Source organism: Anabrus simplex, chromosome 1 (genome assembly GCF_040414725.1).
Source record: "Anabrus simplex isolate iqAnaSimp1 chromosome 1, ASM4041472v1, whole genome shotgun sequence".
Classification (NCBI taxonomy): Eukaryota; Metazoa; Arthropoda; class Insecta; order Orthoptera; family Tettigoniidae; genus Anabrus; species Anabrus simplex.
Genome location: NC_090265.1, coordinates 516,158,874 through 516,178,993, shown reverse-complemented (window position 1 = coordinate 516,178,993; position 20,120 = coordinate 516,158,874). Strand labels below are relative to the sequence as shown.

The window sequence follows — 20,120 nt, the reverse complement described above, 5'->3', positions numbered from 1 at the left end:
TTCGTGCAAGGCGCAGTGAGACTGTCATCGTGAGTGGTCTCGTTTCCGTAGACCATTGATGGACTGTTCGGGAATTATCCGTAGAGGTTGTTCTCAGTCATCACACGGTGTGGCACATACTTACGAAATGTCTTAACGTGAGGAAAAATGTATCCCATTGGGTTCCACATCAACTCTCCGATGTACAGAAATGGCATTGGTATGCACTGGTTGGCATCCAGCTCGACAGATATCGCAAAGGAGATGCATTTATGCAGCATATGAGTATTGTCGCTATTGATGAGACATGAGCACGAACCTACAAGCCTGAATTAAAGCATCAGTTGAATGACTGGGGTCACCCAGGTTCGCCACGTCCACAGAAATTTTGACAGGAACCCAGTCGGGTAAAGCTTATGCTAATTGTGGTATACGACTACGAGGATTTTATTCTTACGCATGCTGTGCCTGAGGAACAAACCATAAACAGTGATTACTATTCCTGATTTCTGGTTATGCGGCTCAAATATCCACGTTAAATACGAGATGATCACCCTATGCCCGTTGTCATGTCGCAAATAATGTCAAGCTCTTATTGCAACGGTGGCATTGGGAGGTCTTGGAACCCTATGTACTCACCCAACATGAGTCCTTGTGGCTTCGACCTGTTTCCAAAGTTGAAGGAACCCCTCCAAGGCCGCAGATTTCCTGATGTGGCATCTGTACTCTACACAGTAGGGCGCTCTGTTGCTGTCATCAACAGAGAACGCCTTGCCAACAGTCCTCAACGGCTTCCCAACATTTGGCAAAAGGTAATAGACTTCACAGGTGACTGCATTGAAGGAATGTAATGCAATTGTGCTTGTTAGTTCATTAAATATTGCGTTCTATCAAATATTGCCACTAATTTAATTACAGCCCTTGTATCTAGCATTAATGAGTTGATGTTGACAACCACAAATATTAAAATTTAAGCAAGAGCAACTTACGTATTCCTAGCACTGACAGAGCCACACATTTTTAATTTAATACTAGTGCCTTAAATTCTTCAGTACCATCGTGAACGTCTGTGGAAGCAGTCACTTCTTGTTAAATATACAGCAGTAGGTGGTGCCCATAAACTATTCATATTCCCTGTCTGCACCTCCATGGATTTATATATGATTTACATTCTACTTACAACCATAGTTGCCCTTGATCATTTGCGGCTTGCAGGTTCAAGAGAGTGACCCATTACCTAAGCAGCTGTGTACATCATGCAAGGAAAAAGTGGATATGTGTCAGAAGTTTGCTGATACTTGCATTGAGGCAGAGGATAAACTCTACAGTATCCTCCGGCTCAAGAACTTCCGGTAAGTAGCAAAATGCTAATCAGACAGAGGGACTATAATTCTGCCAATCTAAGTGACGCAGTCGGTAATTTGTTGTCATCCTGTTCCCAAGTTTGCGGGTTCAATCCTGGCTGAGGCCGGTGGCATTTGAAGTTATTTGAATGCGACATCTCCGTTTTGATGGCTTCGACACCCCTGCAAGACAAATTTCAACTCCTTATTACAAATTGAAGGGACAATCAACAAACATTGTTATTTGACTATCATTCTCTGACTGTCATATAGTGCTTTAAAATAAAATGGTTTGAAAAATTATTGGATTAGTGTTTTGATTGATTAATAGTGGTGACTCTAACTCCAGCTCCTTGGCTGAATGTTGAGTGTAGTGGCATTCGGTTCAGAGGGCTGTTGGTTCGATTCCCAGCTGGGCCAGGGATTTTAGCTGCACTTGGTTAATTCCTCTAGCTCAGAGGCTGGGTGTTTGTAATTGTCTTAATATATACTGTATCTTCATCTACACACAACACATCACATTAGCAACTAGCACAGAAATATGCAATAGTGAATACATCTCTCCACATATGATTGGCGTCAGGAAGGCAGAAAGTTCATCCGGCCAAAAAACTGAGCTTAGTTCACATTAATGCAGACCCCAGGGAAGAAGGCCAATAAAGAATAAAAATAAGAAGAAGAAGAAGAAGAAGAATGATAGTGACTTTAACTACAATATGGGGCATGTGTATTAACCATACAGGGGACTGTAGGATTAATCCACAGATGCTCAATATGCTGTTAATCAGTGAAAGTGCTATCATTGTGATCTTGATCATATGAACTGACTCTAGTTGCCAGTGTTCTGTTAATGAGTACTCTGTACTTTTTTCTATCCAGGCAGACTTCTTCTTTCTCTTGGATCTGTAACCACTCAACACTCATGCTTCAAGGTCCTCTTTCATTTGGTTGACCTCTCTCTTTTCTGGTGAACCTCTTGACCTCTTGCTTGCAAGTTCTTTCTCCAAATACTCTGTTGTGACAAGATTAGAAAATATAATTTTAGACAATCAACCGTCAAATTTTGGAAGATTCAAAGATGTATAAGAAATCCCTTCTCCAGGTAAAGTATGGTATTTAAAAATAATTATTTCTGTGTAAACCAGGCTGGCTACATAATACAGCAAACTCCTGGTAATTTGCGTGCAGATAATTCTGTTGAGTGCTTTCTTTTTTTTAAAGCAACTAATCACATGTAGTAAAATAATATCTCTGTGTTGTTTAAAGGAATGGGATACAGTGCATGGAGAAAAAATTTTCGTTAGTGTTATAGTAGGCCTACTTGCATACTGCAAGCTTGGAAACATTAGAGCATGTTGTTACAAGTGTTACAGCACAAATTTCCTTGTCTTTGAAGCCGAGATAATACGACAGGAATGCACTTCCACTCAGATCCTAGCTACCTACCTTACACCCCAAGGTCGCTGACCTATTCTAAACTTAGTTGCGAAGGGTGGATGTGCAGACAGTACAGCCTGCTCCTACAGTAGTTGAAAAGTGTGAATGTAGGTATAAACTTTTGGAAGTTTTTTAAATTTTCGAAAATTTAGTTATGAGAGTTTTCAGCTGTGATTGTGTTAGTTTTCAATATGAGTGGCCATAAAATGAAATATAAAACGTTTATCATTAGTGAAAAACTGAAAATAAGTTAGTTGTTGTTGTTGGTATAATCCACATGCATTTTGTAAAGCTCAAGTATTTATTGTTGTATATTCATTTTCCTTTATTGTGTCTTGCAGTGCAACATAAAATGTTATAATTACTTTCTTGTTTGTTCATACATTTCAATATTTTAACTGATGACTGAGGATAATTCGCTGTTTTCGGTAATTCGCGGAAGTCCATGCATTAATTACTGCAAATTATCGAGAGTCCACTGTATACATCGTAATACATAATATATTTTAAATGCAAGATTAATTCAATTTTAAATAAGCTTGTAATGTACAAAATACCTTTTTGGCTCACCATTCTACTTACTAGACCCTCTTTCACCCTCCTCCTGATTCACTATGCTTCATCGTCTTCATCCCTGTCTCTTTGTCGTTATATAGCTTACCAACTCTGTGTTTAAAGGCATGAAATGAAGTGGTGTATGGCTTTTAGTGCCGGGAGTGTCCGAGGACATGTTCGGCTCGCCTGGTGCAGGTCCTTTGATTTGACGCCCGTAGGCGACCTGCGTGTCGTGATGAGGATGAAATGATGAAGAAGACGGCACATATACCCAGCCCCCATACCAGCGAAATTAACCGATGGTGGTTAAAATTCCCGACCCTGCCGGGAATCGAACCCAGGACCCCTGTGACTAAAGGCCAGCACGCTAACAATTTAGCCATGGAACCGGACATTTAAAGGCATAATACACATTTTTACATGATAATCTTTTCGTAAGAAGTTCTGAGATCATTCTACTGCTTAGTCTATTTTTCACCTTAATTTTCATTCTATTAACAACTCGTGCTGTTGAATGAACCAAACACTACCAAGAGAGCATAAAGTGAGATAGTCTTGGAAACTTTGTTTAATTGTCATCTTGTTTAACTGCATACCATCATTCAAAATTCTGAAGAGTCGTTATATCATCATTCATTTCAATATTCTGCAACATTCCCCATTCCGTATCTAGTTAGTGAATTTTCTCTACAAAATTGGGAAACTTCGATGCAAGTTGCACAAGAGAGGGATCATTTTTGTTTTTTACAGTTGTTCAGTCAAATACTTCAAAATCATCTGTAATGCTGCTGTCAGAAGGAAATAGCTTATACAGCTGGTGAACACTTTCAGTGTTCAGTTCTAAAGAGCTGTTCACTTAATATGAGGTAATTCTTGCTATACTCTAGTTTGTTCAATAAGTTGAGTCTGTTGTGTATTCAAATATATGTAGTTTCAATTTCAGCTCTGTAGCATTGTTGATTTAATTTTTAGCCTTTTATGCTAAAGGTGGTTAGTGTGCAGTCATGACTGCTTACATTTTGAGAGACCTGGTACATTAATGAAATTTCTTCAGGTAAAAATTCTAAGAATCAGGAATTTCTTAAAATCTAAAGCAGTTACTTAATTTCAGTTAAATTTTGATCGAAGTTGTGAGTGCTTAGAAATGTTGGCTTATCTCATAATGAATCAGAAATGTAAGCTGAACAAAATAACAAGTTACTTCAGTGAAAAGGTCAAGTAACATTGTAAGGGAAGTGGAACTGAAGTACCTAGCATTGGGTCTTTGGAGGAAGCAGTAAGGGAATATATTACATGTATTCATACAGAACTTAGGATTACTTGCATTCAGGAGATAGTGTGTTCAAACCCCACTGTCGGGAGCCCTGAAGATGGTTTTCCGTGGTTTCCCATTTTCACACCAGGCAAATGCTGGGGCTGTACCTTAATTAAGGCCATGGCTGCTTCCTTCCCACTCCTAGCCCTTTCCTGTATCATCGTCGCCATAAGACCTATCTGGGTCAATGCGACGTAAAGCCAATTGTAAAAAAAATCTCTGCATTACATGTGATGCATCAACCATAAGTTCTTGCTCAGGAGTAAATCACATGAAATATACAGTAGTGGCATTAATTCTGGATACTTATTGAAATGTCATTCTTTATAACATCACGAAATGTACGTAAGTTGTGGTACACTAAATCAATAAATTATGCTTTTAAATTTTGTTTATGATATGTATACTAAAAATTTATCATTTTTTGAAAGTGGGATATGGTGTATTTTTATTAAAAATAAGTAAATAGATTTACCTGACAACGATTTAAAAAACTTCACTATTGTACATGCTTTTGCAGCTGTAAAACAAGTTTGTCATTTGTTTTGTTTCGACAAATCAAACAATGAATGCGTATTATTATTGCTTTATCCAGTGAGAAAAATGATCATTGTTCTAACGGTAATAGTCAGTAAAACGTTGTTGAAGTGTAAGATTTCTTTAAAGTGAGCTGAGTTGAGACGGAATACAGTACCGTATTGAAAACAATGTCTCCTGTACCAAAATGTGCTGATTGGTCACCGAGTAAAAGGAGTAAGGCAATAACACTCCGTGAAGAAGGTTATACTTACGAAGAAATAGCAAAAAGGTTGGGTGGAGGGGCTGCGAAGTCGGTTGTGAGTTATGTTTGCAAGCGGTTTGAAGAAACTGGGTCAACCAAAACTGCTCCAAGAACTGGCAGAATACCAATATTGACTGATCAATACTGTCGTAGAATCTGCCGTCTTTCTCTATAAGATTGACGGTGTACCGCAAAAGATATAAATGTCATCTTGAAGACTTCAGGGGATGAAGTTTCAGATCGACAGAAACTTTGTGAAAATGGTTTGCGAGCGAGGACTCCAAGAAAGAAGCCTTATCTGAACAAAATACAGAGGCAGAAACGTTTGCAATGGGCTTTAGCACACAAGGAGTGGACGCAAGAAGACTGGGCTAGAGTCATTTGGAGTGACGAGACCAAGATCAGCATCTTTGGAAGCGTTGTCATCGACCAGGCGAAGACTTGTTGCCTTAGTGCACCACTGCCACTATGAACCATCCCATCAGTGTCATGGTGTGGGGCTGCATGACAAGACATGGAATTGGGAGTCTGCAAGTGTTCCAGGGAAACAATGTCAAAAAGTACCAAGAAGAAGTCTTAGTGTTGAAATTGCTGCCTTCTATCCGTAATTTGTTTCAAGGTAACAGCCATCAGTGCATCTTTCAACAAGACAATGTGCCATGCCACAGCGCTAAAATCTTATGAAATGGTTTGCTACCATCACATTAGTGTGCTTCCGTGGCCTGGCAACAGTCCTGACCTCAAACCAATTGAGAACTTGTGGGCAAGGCTGAAAATTTTGGTTTCACTACGGAATCCGAGTAACGAGGGAGCTGCTAGAAGCCATCATCAATTCATGGTTCATAGTAATAAAACCATAAGATCTCACAGATTTGGTAGACACAATGTCGCACAGAATCGAGGCAGAGATTAAATCAAAAGGGTATCCTACGAAATACTGAGAAACATTGCAATAACATTTGGTACCTAATGATTTGTAATTTTCTGAAATTGTTGTGTTGTGAGAATTTTGTTTATTTTATTAAATTTTGAATTAATTTTTTATAGTTTACTTAAATTATCAAACAGCAGACAGTTTCTGAAAATGTGTAGTAAATTACAATGTATATTTCAACGAAAGTAAACTCCTGAATACAATAATCAGTGAATCACTAAAAAGTGTCCAGAATTAATGCCACTACTGTATTTATTTTGACAGTGATCTCAGAATGCTAAATGATTGTGCGAAAAGCCTACCTAGTTTTTGGCACACAAAAAAAAATACCCTTGTTTTATTTTTCTTGGTTAAAAATGGCATGTGCCTTTCTTAAATGCTCCAAGAATGTAGCTATGGCAAGTTCCAAACTTACTGTTTACTTCTTATAAAGGGATAGAGAGTACTGCTCTGTGACAACTGGTCAATGTTTTGGACTTTGGCCATTGGGATGGCAAATACCATCCAGGTCAAAGGATTTTAATCACTAATTTTCTTGATCTGAGGACTTACAATTTGTGCTTTTCATAACATTCTTGCAACTCACTCACCACACGCAACAATACCTTCCGCCACATTAATACCCAGTTTCCAATACTCTACAATGCCACCCACCCTTACAAGGGCTGCACCAGACTATTCATAAATACACAAAATAATAATAGTAGTTTGCTTGACTTTTGTGCTGTTATGGGTTTAGCAGTTACGAATACATTCTTCAAGCATAAGGCTATTCACCGTTACACATGACTTTGAATTCAGGAAATCTGTTAGGAATGTACGAGTTTTCCGGGGATTTTTTGATGATGCAGACCACTATCTGATCTATAGTGAACTAAGTATCTCTAGGCCTAGGGTAGAGAAAGTGAAATCTGTCTGCAAACGAATAAGGGTAGAAAATCTCCAGGATGACGAAATTGACAGAAGTACATGGATATGATTAGTGACAAGTTTCGAACAGTAGAGAGTAAGCAAGTTCAGTATATAGAAAGAGAATGGGAGGCATACAGGGATGCTGTAGTAGAAACAGCAAGGGAATGCCTAGGAATAACTGTGCATAAAGATGGGAAAAGGCGAACATCTTGGTGGAATGATGAAGTGTGAGCAGCTTATAAACGTAAAAAGAAGGCTTATCAGAAATGGCTCCAAACAAGGGCCGAGGCAGACAGGGATTTGTACGTAGATGAAAGAAACAGAGCTACACAAGTAGTTGTTGAATCCAAAAGGAAGTCATGGGAAGATTTTGGTAATAACCTGGAAAGGCTAGGTCAAGCAGCAGGGAAACCTTTCTGGACAGTAATGAAGAATCTCAGAAAGGGAGGTAAAAAGGAAATTAACAGTGTTTTGAGTAATTCAGGTGAACTCATAATAGATCCCAGGGAATCACTGGAGAGGTGGAGGGAAAATTTTGAACATCTTCTCAACGTAAAAGGAAATCTTCCTGGTGGTGTTATGAACAGCCAAGCTCATGGGGAGGAGGAAAATGTTGTTGGTGAAATTACGCTTGAGGAAGTGGATAGGATGGTAAATAAACTCCATTGTCATAAAGCGGCAGGAATAGATGAAATTAGACCTGAAATGGTGAAGTATAGTGGGAAGGCAGGGATGAAATGGCTTCATAGAGTAGTAAGATTAGCATGGAGTGTTGGTAAGGTACCTTCAGATTGGACTAAAGCAGTAATTGCACCTATCTATAAGCAAGGGAACAGGAAGGATTGCAACAACTATCGAGGTATCTCATTGATTAGTATACCAGGCAAAGTATTCACTGGCATCTTGGAAGGGAGAGTGCAATCAGTAGTTGAGAGGAAATTGGATGAAAACCAGTGTTGTGGTTTCAGATCACAGAGGGGCTGTCAGGATCAGGTGATTGAAAAATGCTACGAGAGGAATAGGCAGTTGTGTTTATGTTTCATAGATCTAGAGAAAGCATATGACAGGGTACCAAGGGAAAATATGTTCACCATACTGGGGGACTATGGAATTAAAGGTAGATTATTAAAATCAATCAAAGGCATTTATATTGATAATTGGGCTTCATTGAGAATTGATGGTAGAATGAGTTCTTGGTTCAGGGTACTTACGGGGATTAGCCAAGGCTGTAATCTTTCACCTTTGCTGTTCGTAGTTTACATGGATCACATGCTGAAAGGTGTAAAATGGCAGGGAGGGATTCAGTTAGGTAAAAATGTAGTAAGCAGTCTGGCCTATGCTGACGACTTGGTCTTAATGGCAGATTGTGCCAAAAGCCTGCAGTCTAATATCTTGGAACTTGAAAATAAGTGGAATGAGTATGGTATGAAAATTAGCCTTTCGAAGACTAAATTGATGTCAGTAGGTAAGAAATTCAACAGAATTGCATGTCAGATTGATGATACAAAGCTAGAACAGGTTGATAATTTCAAGTATTCAGGTTGTGTGTTCTCCCAGGGTGGTAATATAGTAAATGAGATTGAATCAAGGTGTAGTAAAGCTAATGCAGTGAGCTTGCAGTTGCGATCAACAGTATTCTGTAAGAAGGAAGTCATCTCCCAGATGAAACTATCTTTACATTGGTCTGTTTTCAGGCCAACTTTGCTTTACGGGAGCAAAAGCTGAGTGGATTCAGGATATCTTAGTCATAAGTTAGAAGTAACAGACATGAAAGTAGCAAGAATGCTTGCTGGTACAAACAGGTGGGAACAATGGCAGGAGGGAGCTTGGAATGAGGAGATAAAGGCTAAGTTCGGAACGAACTCAATGGATGAAGCTGTACGCATAAACCAGCTTCATTAGTGGGGTCATGCGAGGCGAATGGAGGAGGATAGGTTACTTAGGAGAGTAATGGACTCTGTTATGGAGGGTAAGAGAACTAGAGGGAGACCAAGACGATGATGGTTAGACTCAGTTTCTAATGATTGAAAAATAAGAGGTATTGAAGTAAATGAGGCCACAGCACCAGTGGCAAATAGAGGATTGTGGCGATGTTTAGTAAATTCACAGAGGCTTGCAAACTGAACGCTGAAAGGTATAACAGTCTTTAATGATAATGTATGTATGTGTAATAATAATTAGGGAGCAGATTTTTATGTCCTAAAATATGAAAAATATTTTTATGTGCACAAAATCCTAAAAATATTTGATAAATATGCTTTAAATATTACCTTACCTACTCGAATTCAAGAGGTAAATAAGTATAAAGTATTGTATCGAAATATAGTGCTACCAAACATGCTCCTTCATTCTGTGTATGGTAAAGTACAGTATGGTATATACACTTTTGACATGCCAGAGTAGATATTATGGTATTTACCAAAAAAAACAAAAAAACGAGGTAATGTTTTGTTTAAATATGGCAAAAATTTGTACCAGTTCGTACTCCCCAATCACATGCTGGAATATTAGTTGCTAGAAGTATTCTCAGAATTGCAGTGAACAACAAAGGTCATCTCCAAATTGACCATCACAAATGCATGCTGATTATCTCTAAAGAATGCATTATAATGCAAAAACGATTGCTATATATGCAGGACATCAGGCGTGCATAGTTTAAGAGAGCAATGTCACCAATAACAACACCATTGATTTCACCAACATGAGCACCCTCCAGTACTTTAGCAACTTCGATCATTTTTAAAACCCTCTGTTTTACTAATTTCTTATGTTTCTAATTTTTCTAATTCTGATATTGACTTTTAACAGTCCCTGTATCTGCGAGGCTGATTGTGAGAGTGAATCTAGTTTATTTTCAACAGTACATACTTCCTAACTGTTGAAGACTCCCAGTTGAGTACGCGCCATTTTTATGGAGTGCATTCACAACGGATGCAAAACTTTTGAAATTGTCTGTATAGTAGGACCACAACGCTAAGCCAGGTACTCCTCCGCATGTCAATAGGCAGAAGAGGAAGTGCAAGACATGGGTTTTTCTCTTTAAACAGATCAATTCCTGAGGGTACTTTTACAAAGACATTTTTTGCCATTAGACACTAATTTATATACTTTAGGATACTTATTTTTGCTAGTGGTTTAATGTGACACTAACACATTGAAGGGGAAGAGCCGTGGCCTTAATAAAGGTACAGACTTGGCATTTGCCTGGTATGAAATGGGAAACCAAGGAAAAAACCATCTTCAGGGTTGCCGATGGTGGGATTTGAACCCACCAACTCCCGAATGCAAGCTTACTGCTATGCGACCCTAACCACATGACCAGCTCACTCGGTCTTTAGGATACTGAACCCTTACAGTTTCACATAACCTGTGTAGAGCATGAACTATGCAAGTTATGTGTACAGCTTACAGAAAGAACTTTGGCTACTTTTCTCATGTAAGCTGCACTATCAGTAAGTATAAGCAATACATTGTTGTATTTTTACACCTTTTGGCTAAAGTAAGGCTTTGTTAAACAACCTAGCTAGTGACCTGGTTGGCAGCAGGTATTTCTTTCTATGCTAGCAAATAAGGATGTTCACAAACAGTTTTGTCATTCTTCAACACACAAACTACAACATTTCTTACTTTTCTACCACTTGGGTAATTGGTTTCATCAATGCTCATTCACTTTTCCACTATCACATATTGCCCTAATTCTTTGAAACATTTTGGAGGATAATTCTTCGTCTGGAGACTCAAAATTAATGTATTTTGTAGGAAATTTCTCAGTCTTGGATTATTTATTTTTTATATTTTGCCAAGAGGAATATTGGGCACCAAAAATGCTCTACATCTAAATAACATTGGGGGTATTTGGCTGGGACTACATTTGAAGAAGCTGGTTCATCTATTTGAGCCGGGCTGAGTAACTTAAACAGTAAAGTGCTGGCCTTCTGAGCCCAACTGAGCAGGTTCGATCCTGGCTCAGTCCGGTGGTATTTGAATACATTAGTCTCCTGTCAGTAGATTTACTACTGGAACATAAAAGAACTCCTGCAGGACAAAATTCCGATACCTCGGCATCTCTGAAAACTGAAAAAATAGTTATTGGGGCATAAAAGTAACATATCTTTCCAGTGCATTGTTCAATCTACGGTATTCTCCATCACCTTATCTCTGCACGATTGCCTTTTGCTGACATTCTATAAACAAAATGTGAGCAGACTGACTAATATGAGTGAGTAAGAATGCTACCTAACTCAGTCATGGAGAGAAACAACTTGTGCAGCAAACAAAATCTCTGTCTAAAGGTAACGAACGACATAGCCAGTGACCAGCAAGTCTTCAGACTTTCAGAGGGAAGTCCATAAATAGCTACAACATTCAGAAATATGACGTTAGATACACTGTTAAAAACAATAACATAATCGTAAAATGTGAATAAAAGCTTCATTTTCTAATACAGAACCATTTTAAATTTTATTGAGTAACAAATATTGCTGATTTATGGATTTTCTTAAAATATTTATTTACATAAAAGTTTTTTGAAAATATGTGTTTTTATGTGAAATAAGATTAGGTTTTTATGCTTGAGGATGCACAATAGGAATAATAAACTTTGTAAATTGTGTTAAATTATATGCAAGGAAAATATGTAATGGTATAAAAATCTGCTCCCTAATAAACATGGAAAGTAATGAAAAAGTATGCAAGGTGAGGATCAGGAAAGGAGTAAGACAGGGGTGCTCCTTATTGCCATTTCTATTTAATCTGTACATTGAAGAGATATTACGATTTAAAATTGCACAGTGCCAATCTCCATTATCTTATTTTGCCTCTTCAGTTGTTTTTTGTGAAAGACATTCTTTAATTTCTTATTTATCTATGCATTGTGTTTGCATTTAATTTGGCTGATGATGACCCAGATTGGGGTCGAAACCGGTACCGCTTCCGCTTATAATTAAATAGAAATGTAACACTACATTTCTTATTTATTTGTATTGAATAGGTTGAACTACATTATTTGTTATTTCAATTTATTATAGATAGCTTAGGCGTCACTGAAGGGGCTTACTAGGAAAATCAGGAATGGCATAGTTTCCTATTGCTTTCCTCACTGAGGCAGCCATGCTCACACCTATGGAACTTATGAGCAACACTTTCACACCATTCATCATCGGAACTGGCTGCATAAAAAATGGCATTATTAACATTGTTCATACTTCAGTCCCTTTCACATTCTTAAATGCAAAGATGAGACTCTGACTGGTCAGTGAAAGTAACAAATTTGTTTTATGCCATAGCATAAGACAAAGTGCACTGTAAAAACTATATCTCACCAGAAATGGGTCTGGGGTAATTTCTAACTAGAACAAGGCTATTTTGAAAGTGTGAAGAAATTGCTTGGTTATGTGGTTTTATGAAGACTGCAGAAACTGATGGCAGCCCTATATTTAGAGATGCAAGGGAAAATATTGCCTAAACAGTATGGTTTTCAAAGAGGCAAAGGAACAAGAGATGCAATTGGAGTATTGAGAACTATAGGTGATGGATACATTGAGAAAGGAGGGTAACTTCATGGTGGTTTTATAGATTTAAATTAGGTCTTTGACAGAGTGCAATGGAGGAAACTGTTGGACATGGGGAATTGAAGAAAGGAGTGGACTGGAAGGACAAACGATTGATCAAGGGGCTGTACTTAAAACAGAAGATCAGAATACAGAATAGGGAATGAGATATCAGAGGAAAGCAGAATTGAAAGGGGTGTCAGACAAGGTTGCTGTTTCTTTCCTATACTGGTCAATGTTTATTTGTAAGATATTGTTGGGAAATGCCTAGATGGAAGAAGAGGAGTATATATTGGTGGCAGGAGATTAGAGTGTATTCTATTTGTGAATGACATGGTGTTATTAGCAGAGTATAAAAGAGTTCTAAATGGAATGCTAGCAGACCTGAATGTAACCTGCGAGCAATATGGAATGATAATCAATAAGAGCAAGACAAAGAGCATGGTAATAAGCACAAGAGGGAACAAGGCAAACATCAAGGTATCTATCTTGAAAGTAAGAAGACTTTGCTTTACATCACACAGACACAGATAGGTCTTATAGCAACGATGGGATAGGAAAGACCTAGGAGTGGAAAGGAAGCAGCCGGGGCCTATTACAAAAGACAATTATCTGTTTAAGCTTTCAATGTCCATGTTTTATCCAGCGGTGAGAGTGTTTTTTGCATGTATCCCAAGACTGTTGGTAAAAAGGAGAGTGATGAAGTGTCTTCGTTTTTCCACCATTTAGTTTATAATTATTTGGACAAAAATGTTTGAGTACTGGAAGTGTTTTGTGACTCGTGTGGAGGACAAGTAAGTTGCTTTACGTCGCACTGACACAGATAGGTCTTATTGCGACAATGGGACAGGAAAGGGCTAGGAGTGGGAAGGAAGCGGCTGTGGCCTTAATTAAGGTACAGCCCCAGCATTTGCCTGGTGTGAAAATGGGAAACCACGGAAAACCATCTTCAGGGCTGCCGACAGTGGGGTTCGAACCCACTATCTCCCGAATACTGGATACTGGCCGCACTTAAGTGACTGCAGCTATCGAGCTGGGTCGTGTGGAGGACAAAACAAAAATGTAGCTTTATTTAGTCTTCTCCACCACTTGGTACATACTTAGAAAAGATTCAAGTCCGTCAAGATCAAATTTCCAGTACGAGGTCACTCATACGTGGAATGTGATAAGAATACCGATTTGGTGAACCAGGAATCTACAGCAGAAATTCCAGAAGACTGGATGAATGTATTTAGGAATTCTCGCATGTTAAAGAAGTAACTCAAGAAATGATCAAAAGTTGGACACGTCATTTGGATGGGTTATACAAAAAGAAATTGCCATTTCCAACCAGACCTGTGAAGGAATATGAAGTACTGCAGCAGCGCACCACTTTGGTTCGCTACATAACGACTTACAATGGTGGATGGCTAGAAGCAGCAATACTACAACCCAAAAGTAAGAGGGTGTAGAGATCAGAGCTAGAAGAGGGTCAATTCACTTTACCTGAAACATTGTATATGGGTAAGATACTATTTTTATATACAACTTTTGTTATATTGCGGTATTTCACTTCATTATATAAATCTCTAGGAAAAATTATCACCCTTTATTTTCTCGCTTGCAGATCTTTTGGCAGTGTCTTCTGAGAATTACAAAGACTTTCAGAGCTTGATAGACCACTGCAGCCTCCAAGTAGCTGAGAAATACTATTATTGAGTTTCATAATGTGCCGTACATTGGTAACAATTAACTTTTTGGGATGAGATCATTAAGTGAATTCTCATCTCTGCGAACCTGCTTCGATTCTCTGTCAGTGCATGTGGAAAAAAATTTGCCTTACCATTAACTTTGATCTGATCTGCAGTGGACGATATAAAAATAACTTGGGCTACCCTCTGTTCTATGTGTAGCAGATGCCACAGAGGAAAAAAGCCGACCCCGCTGGGACTTGAATCCAGGATGGCAATTGTTGTCACTGTAACAAGTACCTGATCCATACAGAGAAAGTGTCCTGATTTCACAGCTCAGTGGTCAGAGCACTCGGCCAGAAATTGAGAGTTTCTGGGTTCGAGTTCCGGTGGAGCCATCATCTTTCCCCTGTGGTCAACAGCCATAATTATGGCATCAACCAGTCACAGAATAGAAGATGGAGCAAGTTATTCATAAAAAAGCATCCATGGAAATGCAAGTAATATCAATTTCAATGGAAGACCTTGTTAGGTCTAGGAGTCAACATGTTACTCGCACTGCAGATTATATACTTAAGCTGTTTTTACAATTATTACAAATTTGTTATTATTACATATCATAAGCATCCTTTGAAAACATGTAGCCAACATGTCAGTCTATTGAATTATTAATTTAAAAGGGATTAAAGCGTTTCAAAGTTTGTTTTTCATCCTGTAAAATTTGTAAAATGGTGGTTATCAAGTTCTTCCTCTGGACCCTTCATATATTACCATAAAAAATTATACATTATTTTGTGTTTTCATATTTATTTATCTTTGTCTCCTCTTTCTGTTGCTCCCTCTTCCTACACTGACCTGTAATTGTTTTTTTATATATATATATATATATATATATGTGTGTGTGTGTGTGTGTGTGGTTTGATTTGTCACTTGTTTGTTCCTTTCCATGATTTAGGTAAATAAGAATGGTACAGTTAGTTGTATTTTGCCCTCTTTAATTTCACACCCTGTCTGTTTCAGGTCACAAAAACTTATTTTGCGGTGCAAAAAGGAAATAACCGGGGAACAGCCTGTAGATGAAGACTGTAATGACAAGGATAGCCAGTCTTCTGAAGTGAATGAAGATGCCATGTATACCTGTCCATTATGTTGTAAAGGGGTTGTCTGCTTGATGAATTCTGACAAAAGAATGAAAACAGAATGTGATAATTCTGAGGAACTTTCTGTAGATAGTAACAGCGAACATTCTCTGGACAATAATTTCTCAGATCCATGCATATTAGGGCTTGATAATACATGGAGTGATGATGGGAGTGCCGATCTAGAGAGCAGTGGTGTTGTTTGCGACATGTTAGCCTCTGCTGCAACTGAGACGTCGAGTGAATGGTGGAACTTCACTGAAATTATGGATGGAAATAGACTTCTTATGAACTCTCTCAATGAGGAACACATGGAGGTAAAGGTGAATCCAAGAAACACAGTAACAGCAGAACCAGATGACAATGCTTTACCTTTCTGTTGCCTTTGTGGACAAACATTCTCTCTGATTGAGCAATGCTTGGAACATTCCAAAGCTCATTACCAACAAGACTCAAATCATTATCCCTGCAGTGTTTGTGGCAAGTCTTTTACAGTAGAACGTGAACTAACAGAGCACCATAAAGAACATCGACCACAGGAGAATAAAATGAGAATAAAAGGTAAACGGCTATGCTGTAATATCTGTGGGAGGCGTTTCAATACAGAACGAACATTTGTCAACCATTCGTGTGCTACTCCAGAAACAAAACAGTTCCGATGTACTGTGTGTAAAAAGTCATACAGTTCAGAGGAGAGATTAGCATTTCACCAGAAATTTCATGAAGGAGCTAGACTGAATTTTTGTGAGAAGTGTGGTAAAGAATTTGATAATGAAGGTAGCTTATATTATCACACAAGGATGGTGCACGATGGAGAGCGGCCTTTCTCCTGTAGCATATGCAGCAAAAAGTTTTATTCAAATGCCCGTCTGTTAGCTCACAAACGTGTCCATACTGGGGAGCGTCCTTTTGAATGTGAAGTGTGTGGGAGAAGATTCTATGATCGTGAGACTCTTAAAGGGCACTATGTGACGCATATGTCTGTCAAGCCCTTTCAGTGTGACCTTTGTGGAATGTGCTGGGGTAGAAAGAGCATGTTGAATCAACATCTGAGGACACATCATTCAGATTCACATCTTCCCCGTCGTGTTCCCTCCCTTATTCATTACCATTGCAGACTGTGCAACACAACCTTTACCAGTTCAGCAGATGTGATGACTCATCGAACTACTCATTGGAACACGATGGAAAATAGTCACAATCACTTGTGTGAGTACTGTGGGGAGTCATTCTCTCTGACTAGTGCTCTGGGCAGACATCGAAAAGAGGAACATCCAGATGAGAAACCTTACATTTGTAGTCTGTGTAAAGAAGGCTCCCATACACTGTATGAGGCCAGGGCTCACCGCAAGACACACATTGAGCAGGATTCAAAAGAGAAGTTAGAAGAAGACAAACTGGAAAAACCCTTTGTGTTCGTTTGTGAAGCTTGTGGACATATCTTCACAGAAAAGCGAAAATTTTTACGGCACTTGAAGCAACATAAAGTTGGAAAACCATTTCAGTGTAAAGTATGCGGTAAGGAGTTCACAGATAATCCGCGTCTGACAGTACATATGCGCCAGCACACAGGCGAGAAACCATACACTTGTACAGTTTGTTCAAAAAGTTTCTCTCAGACTTCAGCATTGTATACACACGCCCTTTTACATACAGGTGAAAAACCACACTCGTGTGATCTGTGCGGCAAAGCATTCCGTATCAAGGCGGATCGTGATAACCATCGGCGTACGCATACTGGTGAGAAACCATACAAGTGTGAATTTTGTGGCAAGACGTTCCGTACTGGTCAGGTGTACTACCAACACCGAATGATACATACTGGGGAGCGTCGTTTTCCTTGTGATGTCTGTGGCAAGGCCTTTAAGCGATCTCATACCCTTGTTGTTCATAAACGAATACACACTGGAGAAAAACCAAATATCTGTGATGTTTGTGGTAAAGGCTTCAGACAGAGAAGTGACATGAGGAAACATAGGGCCCTGCATGGTCCATGTGATTGATTTGCCGTTATGTAAATATAGTAATAATTGTCATCAATAATTTAGTGACAAATTGATTAAAACATTTTAAAAATTAAATAGAAAAGGTCATTACAATTTAAATCAAAACCTTGTTTATAGCAGATAAATCACATACAGAAAGTTTTACACATGCATGTAAAAGCCTTTTCTTGTAGCAACTGTAGGCCTACTCTCACCTTAGTTTTACCATGCCATATAGTAGGGAACAGCAACCCATAGCTCTGCAGCAAATAACACAACAATCTCTCGTTGTAATGCAGTGTCATTGCTTATATGCTGAAACGGGTAAAAGTACAAATTTTTTAAATTCATGTTTTTAAGACATTCTTATTCTGATCTTTGAACTTGCAGTGAAAACTCATTTGTGCATTCCTCAATAAGAAGTTTTCTCGCTTAGCACATCATAAATTTGAAGTCCCAATTCCCATAATAATAAATCTATACAAAAATACCTCACTTATCATGTCGTGAAGTTTTTCTCTTACCACTTAGTGCGATCGCATTTTTCCCAGCCCTGAAAGTTTACTTTGTCATCCCTTGTGAATGGAATGTGATTTCCGATGGAAAAGAGCAGGAGGCAGGTTGGGGAAAGTTGGGCGATAACAGGAAAAGTCCTTGAAATCCTAAATTTCACAGGGCAAACTGCACCTTCAGAGAGCAAGCTGGTAGTCTCAGAGAAGTCCAATTTTTCTTGCTGGTTAGCAGTTAGATCGCTGAATAATGCAGTGAATGAGCCTGTTTGTGCTTTTATTTTGCATTCCAGTCAGAAATGTATTCTCTATTGAGTTGTACAGTGAAGGGTAGTGAATAGTTGTCATGTGATAGCCTTCGTACGGATTAAGAACATAATCGTGAGAAGTTGGGTCGCGTGATGCATATGTCTTGTGATAGCCTAGTAATAGGCACAAAAAAGTCGTAAAATTATTTACTAATGAAGACAAAATTTAAGTCCTTCAGGAAGTGGCCCAGTATCTGCATCTTAAGCATGTAAAATTGGAGCGAATTTAAAATCCTGGCATCTTGGGCTCTTTCAACTCAAGTTGGTCCAAACTAATACTGGGTATTGCTGAAGTGCTGTCACATTCAAGTCGTTCTCTCGCATGTGGGCGAGTATAACCTCAGAAAAATTCTTGGTCAAAGAGTGTGACCAGAAAACAATGTTTGATTTCCCACTTTTCTGAAATATAAGGCTTCAACTAACAGTTCAACATTACATTTGTTTTAGAAAGAGTGTGACCTGAAATAATACATTGATACATTTATGGGCCCTAGTGAAAATGTTTTCATATTTGTTTTGTGTTTTTCATACCTTTCAATACACTGGTATTTTTTCTCTCATATTTTCACACCTTTTAACACACTCCTCTCATCTTTAGAAACGGTAGATACAGTTTTCACTGTACCCAGATATACTTGATCTAAAATACACACATGTCTGAAAAAGTATTGAGTGTTTTCATATCCCTGTTGGATAGTTCTTATTTGTGTTTAACACGGTTTCTTTCCTTGTCCTCTGCAGAAACATCTTAACGAAGTTTTACTGTACTTCTACACACCATAAAACAAAATGATACATGGTACATTAAAGGATGTCAAGTTTTTAAATTATAACATTATAAAGTTCTTATTCCAATTATAATTCCATTATTTCAGTTAATCAATACTGATCTACATTTAGGGCAGTCGCCCAGGTGGCAAATTCCCTATCTGTTGTTTTTTTAGCCTTTTCTTAAATGATTCCAAACACATTGGAAATTTATTGAACATCTCCCTTGGAAAGTTATCCTGGATTTCTAAGGTATTGAATAGGTGACATAATAAACTATTTAGTATCCTACACATACCACTTAGTTGAGCAGCTTGTCTTCTTTCTCCCAAGTCTTCCCAGCCCAAACTTTGCAACATTTTTGTAACGCTACTCTTTTGTCAGAAATCACCCAGAACAAATCGAGCTGCTTTTCTTTGGATATTTTCCAGTTCATGAATCAAGTAATCCTGGTGAGTGTCCCATACATTGGAACCATACTCTAGTTCGGGTCTTACTAGAGACGTATGTGCCCTCTCCTTTACATCCTTACTACAACCCCCAAAGGGGCTGCCTGGCCAAGGCGGTAAAGGCGTGCTCAGCTCGCTTGGAAGGACGTGGGTTCGATTCCCCATCAGGAAGTCGTAAAATTTAAGAAACGAGATTTCCACTTCCGAAAGTGCACATGGTCCTGAGGTTCACTCAGCCTACACCAAAAATGAGTACCAGGTTAATTCCTGAGGGCAAAGGCGGCCGGGCATAGAGCTAACCACTCTACCCCATCAAGTGTCGAGGTTACGGATAGTGGAAGCCTTTACCTTCCACTTCTCCAAGGGCCTTCATGGCCTGTACGGAAATGACTCCTACAACCCCCAAACACCCTCATAACCATGCGCAGAGATCTGTACCCTTTATTTACAGTCCTATTTATGTGATTTCCCCCAATGAAGATCTTTC

The 20,120-nt window shown here is 38.7% G+C and overlaps 1 protein-coding gene across 2 annotated transcripts in view; it reads left to right on the top strand.

Annotated features, from left to right (window-relative positions):
• Nucleotides 1-19,807, top strand: part of LOC136868694 (zinc finger protein 665) — a 94,355-nt gene extending 74,548 nt beyond the window's left edge. The window contains exons 4-5 of one of the 2 annotated variants that reach the window (XM_067144794.2): nucleotides 1,195-1,331; nucleotides 15,496-19,807. In XM_067144794.2, the coding sequence (XP_067000895.2) occupies nucleotides 1,195-1,331; nucleotides 15,496-17,617 (2,259 nt within the window). In that variant the 3' untranslated portion in view covers nucleotides 17,618-19,807. The remainder of the gene's footprint in view (nucleotides 1-1,194; nucleotides 1,332-15,495) is intronic. The other variant, XM_067144793.2, reaches the window with a different exon arrangement.
• Nucleotides 19,808-20,120: the final 313 nt, after the last annotated feature.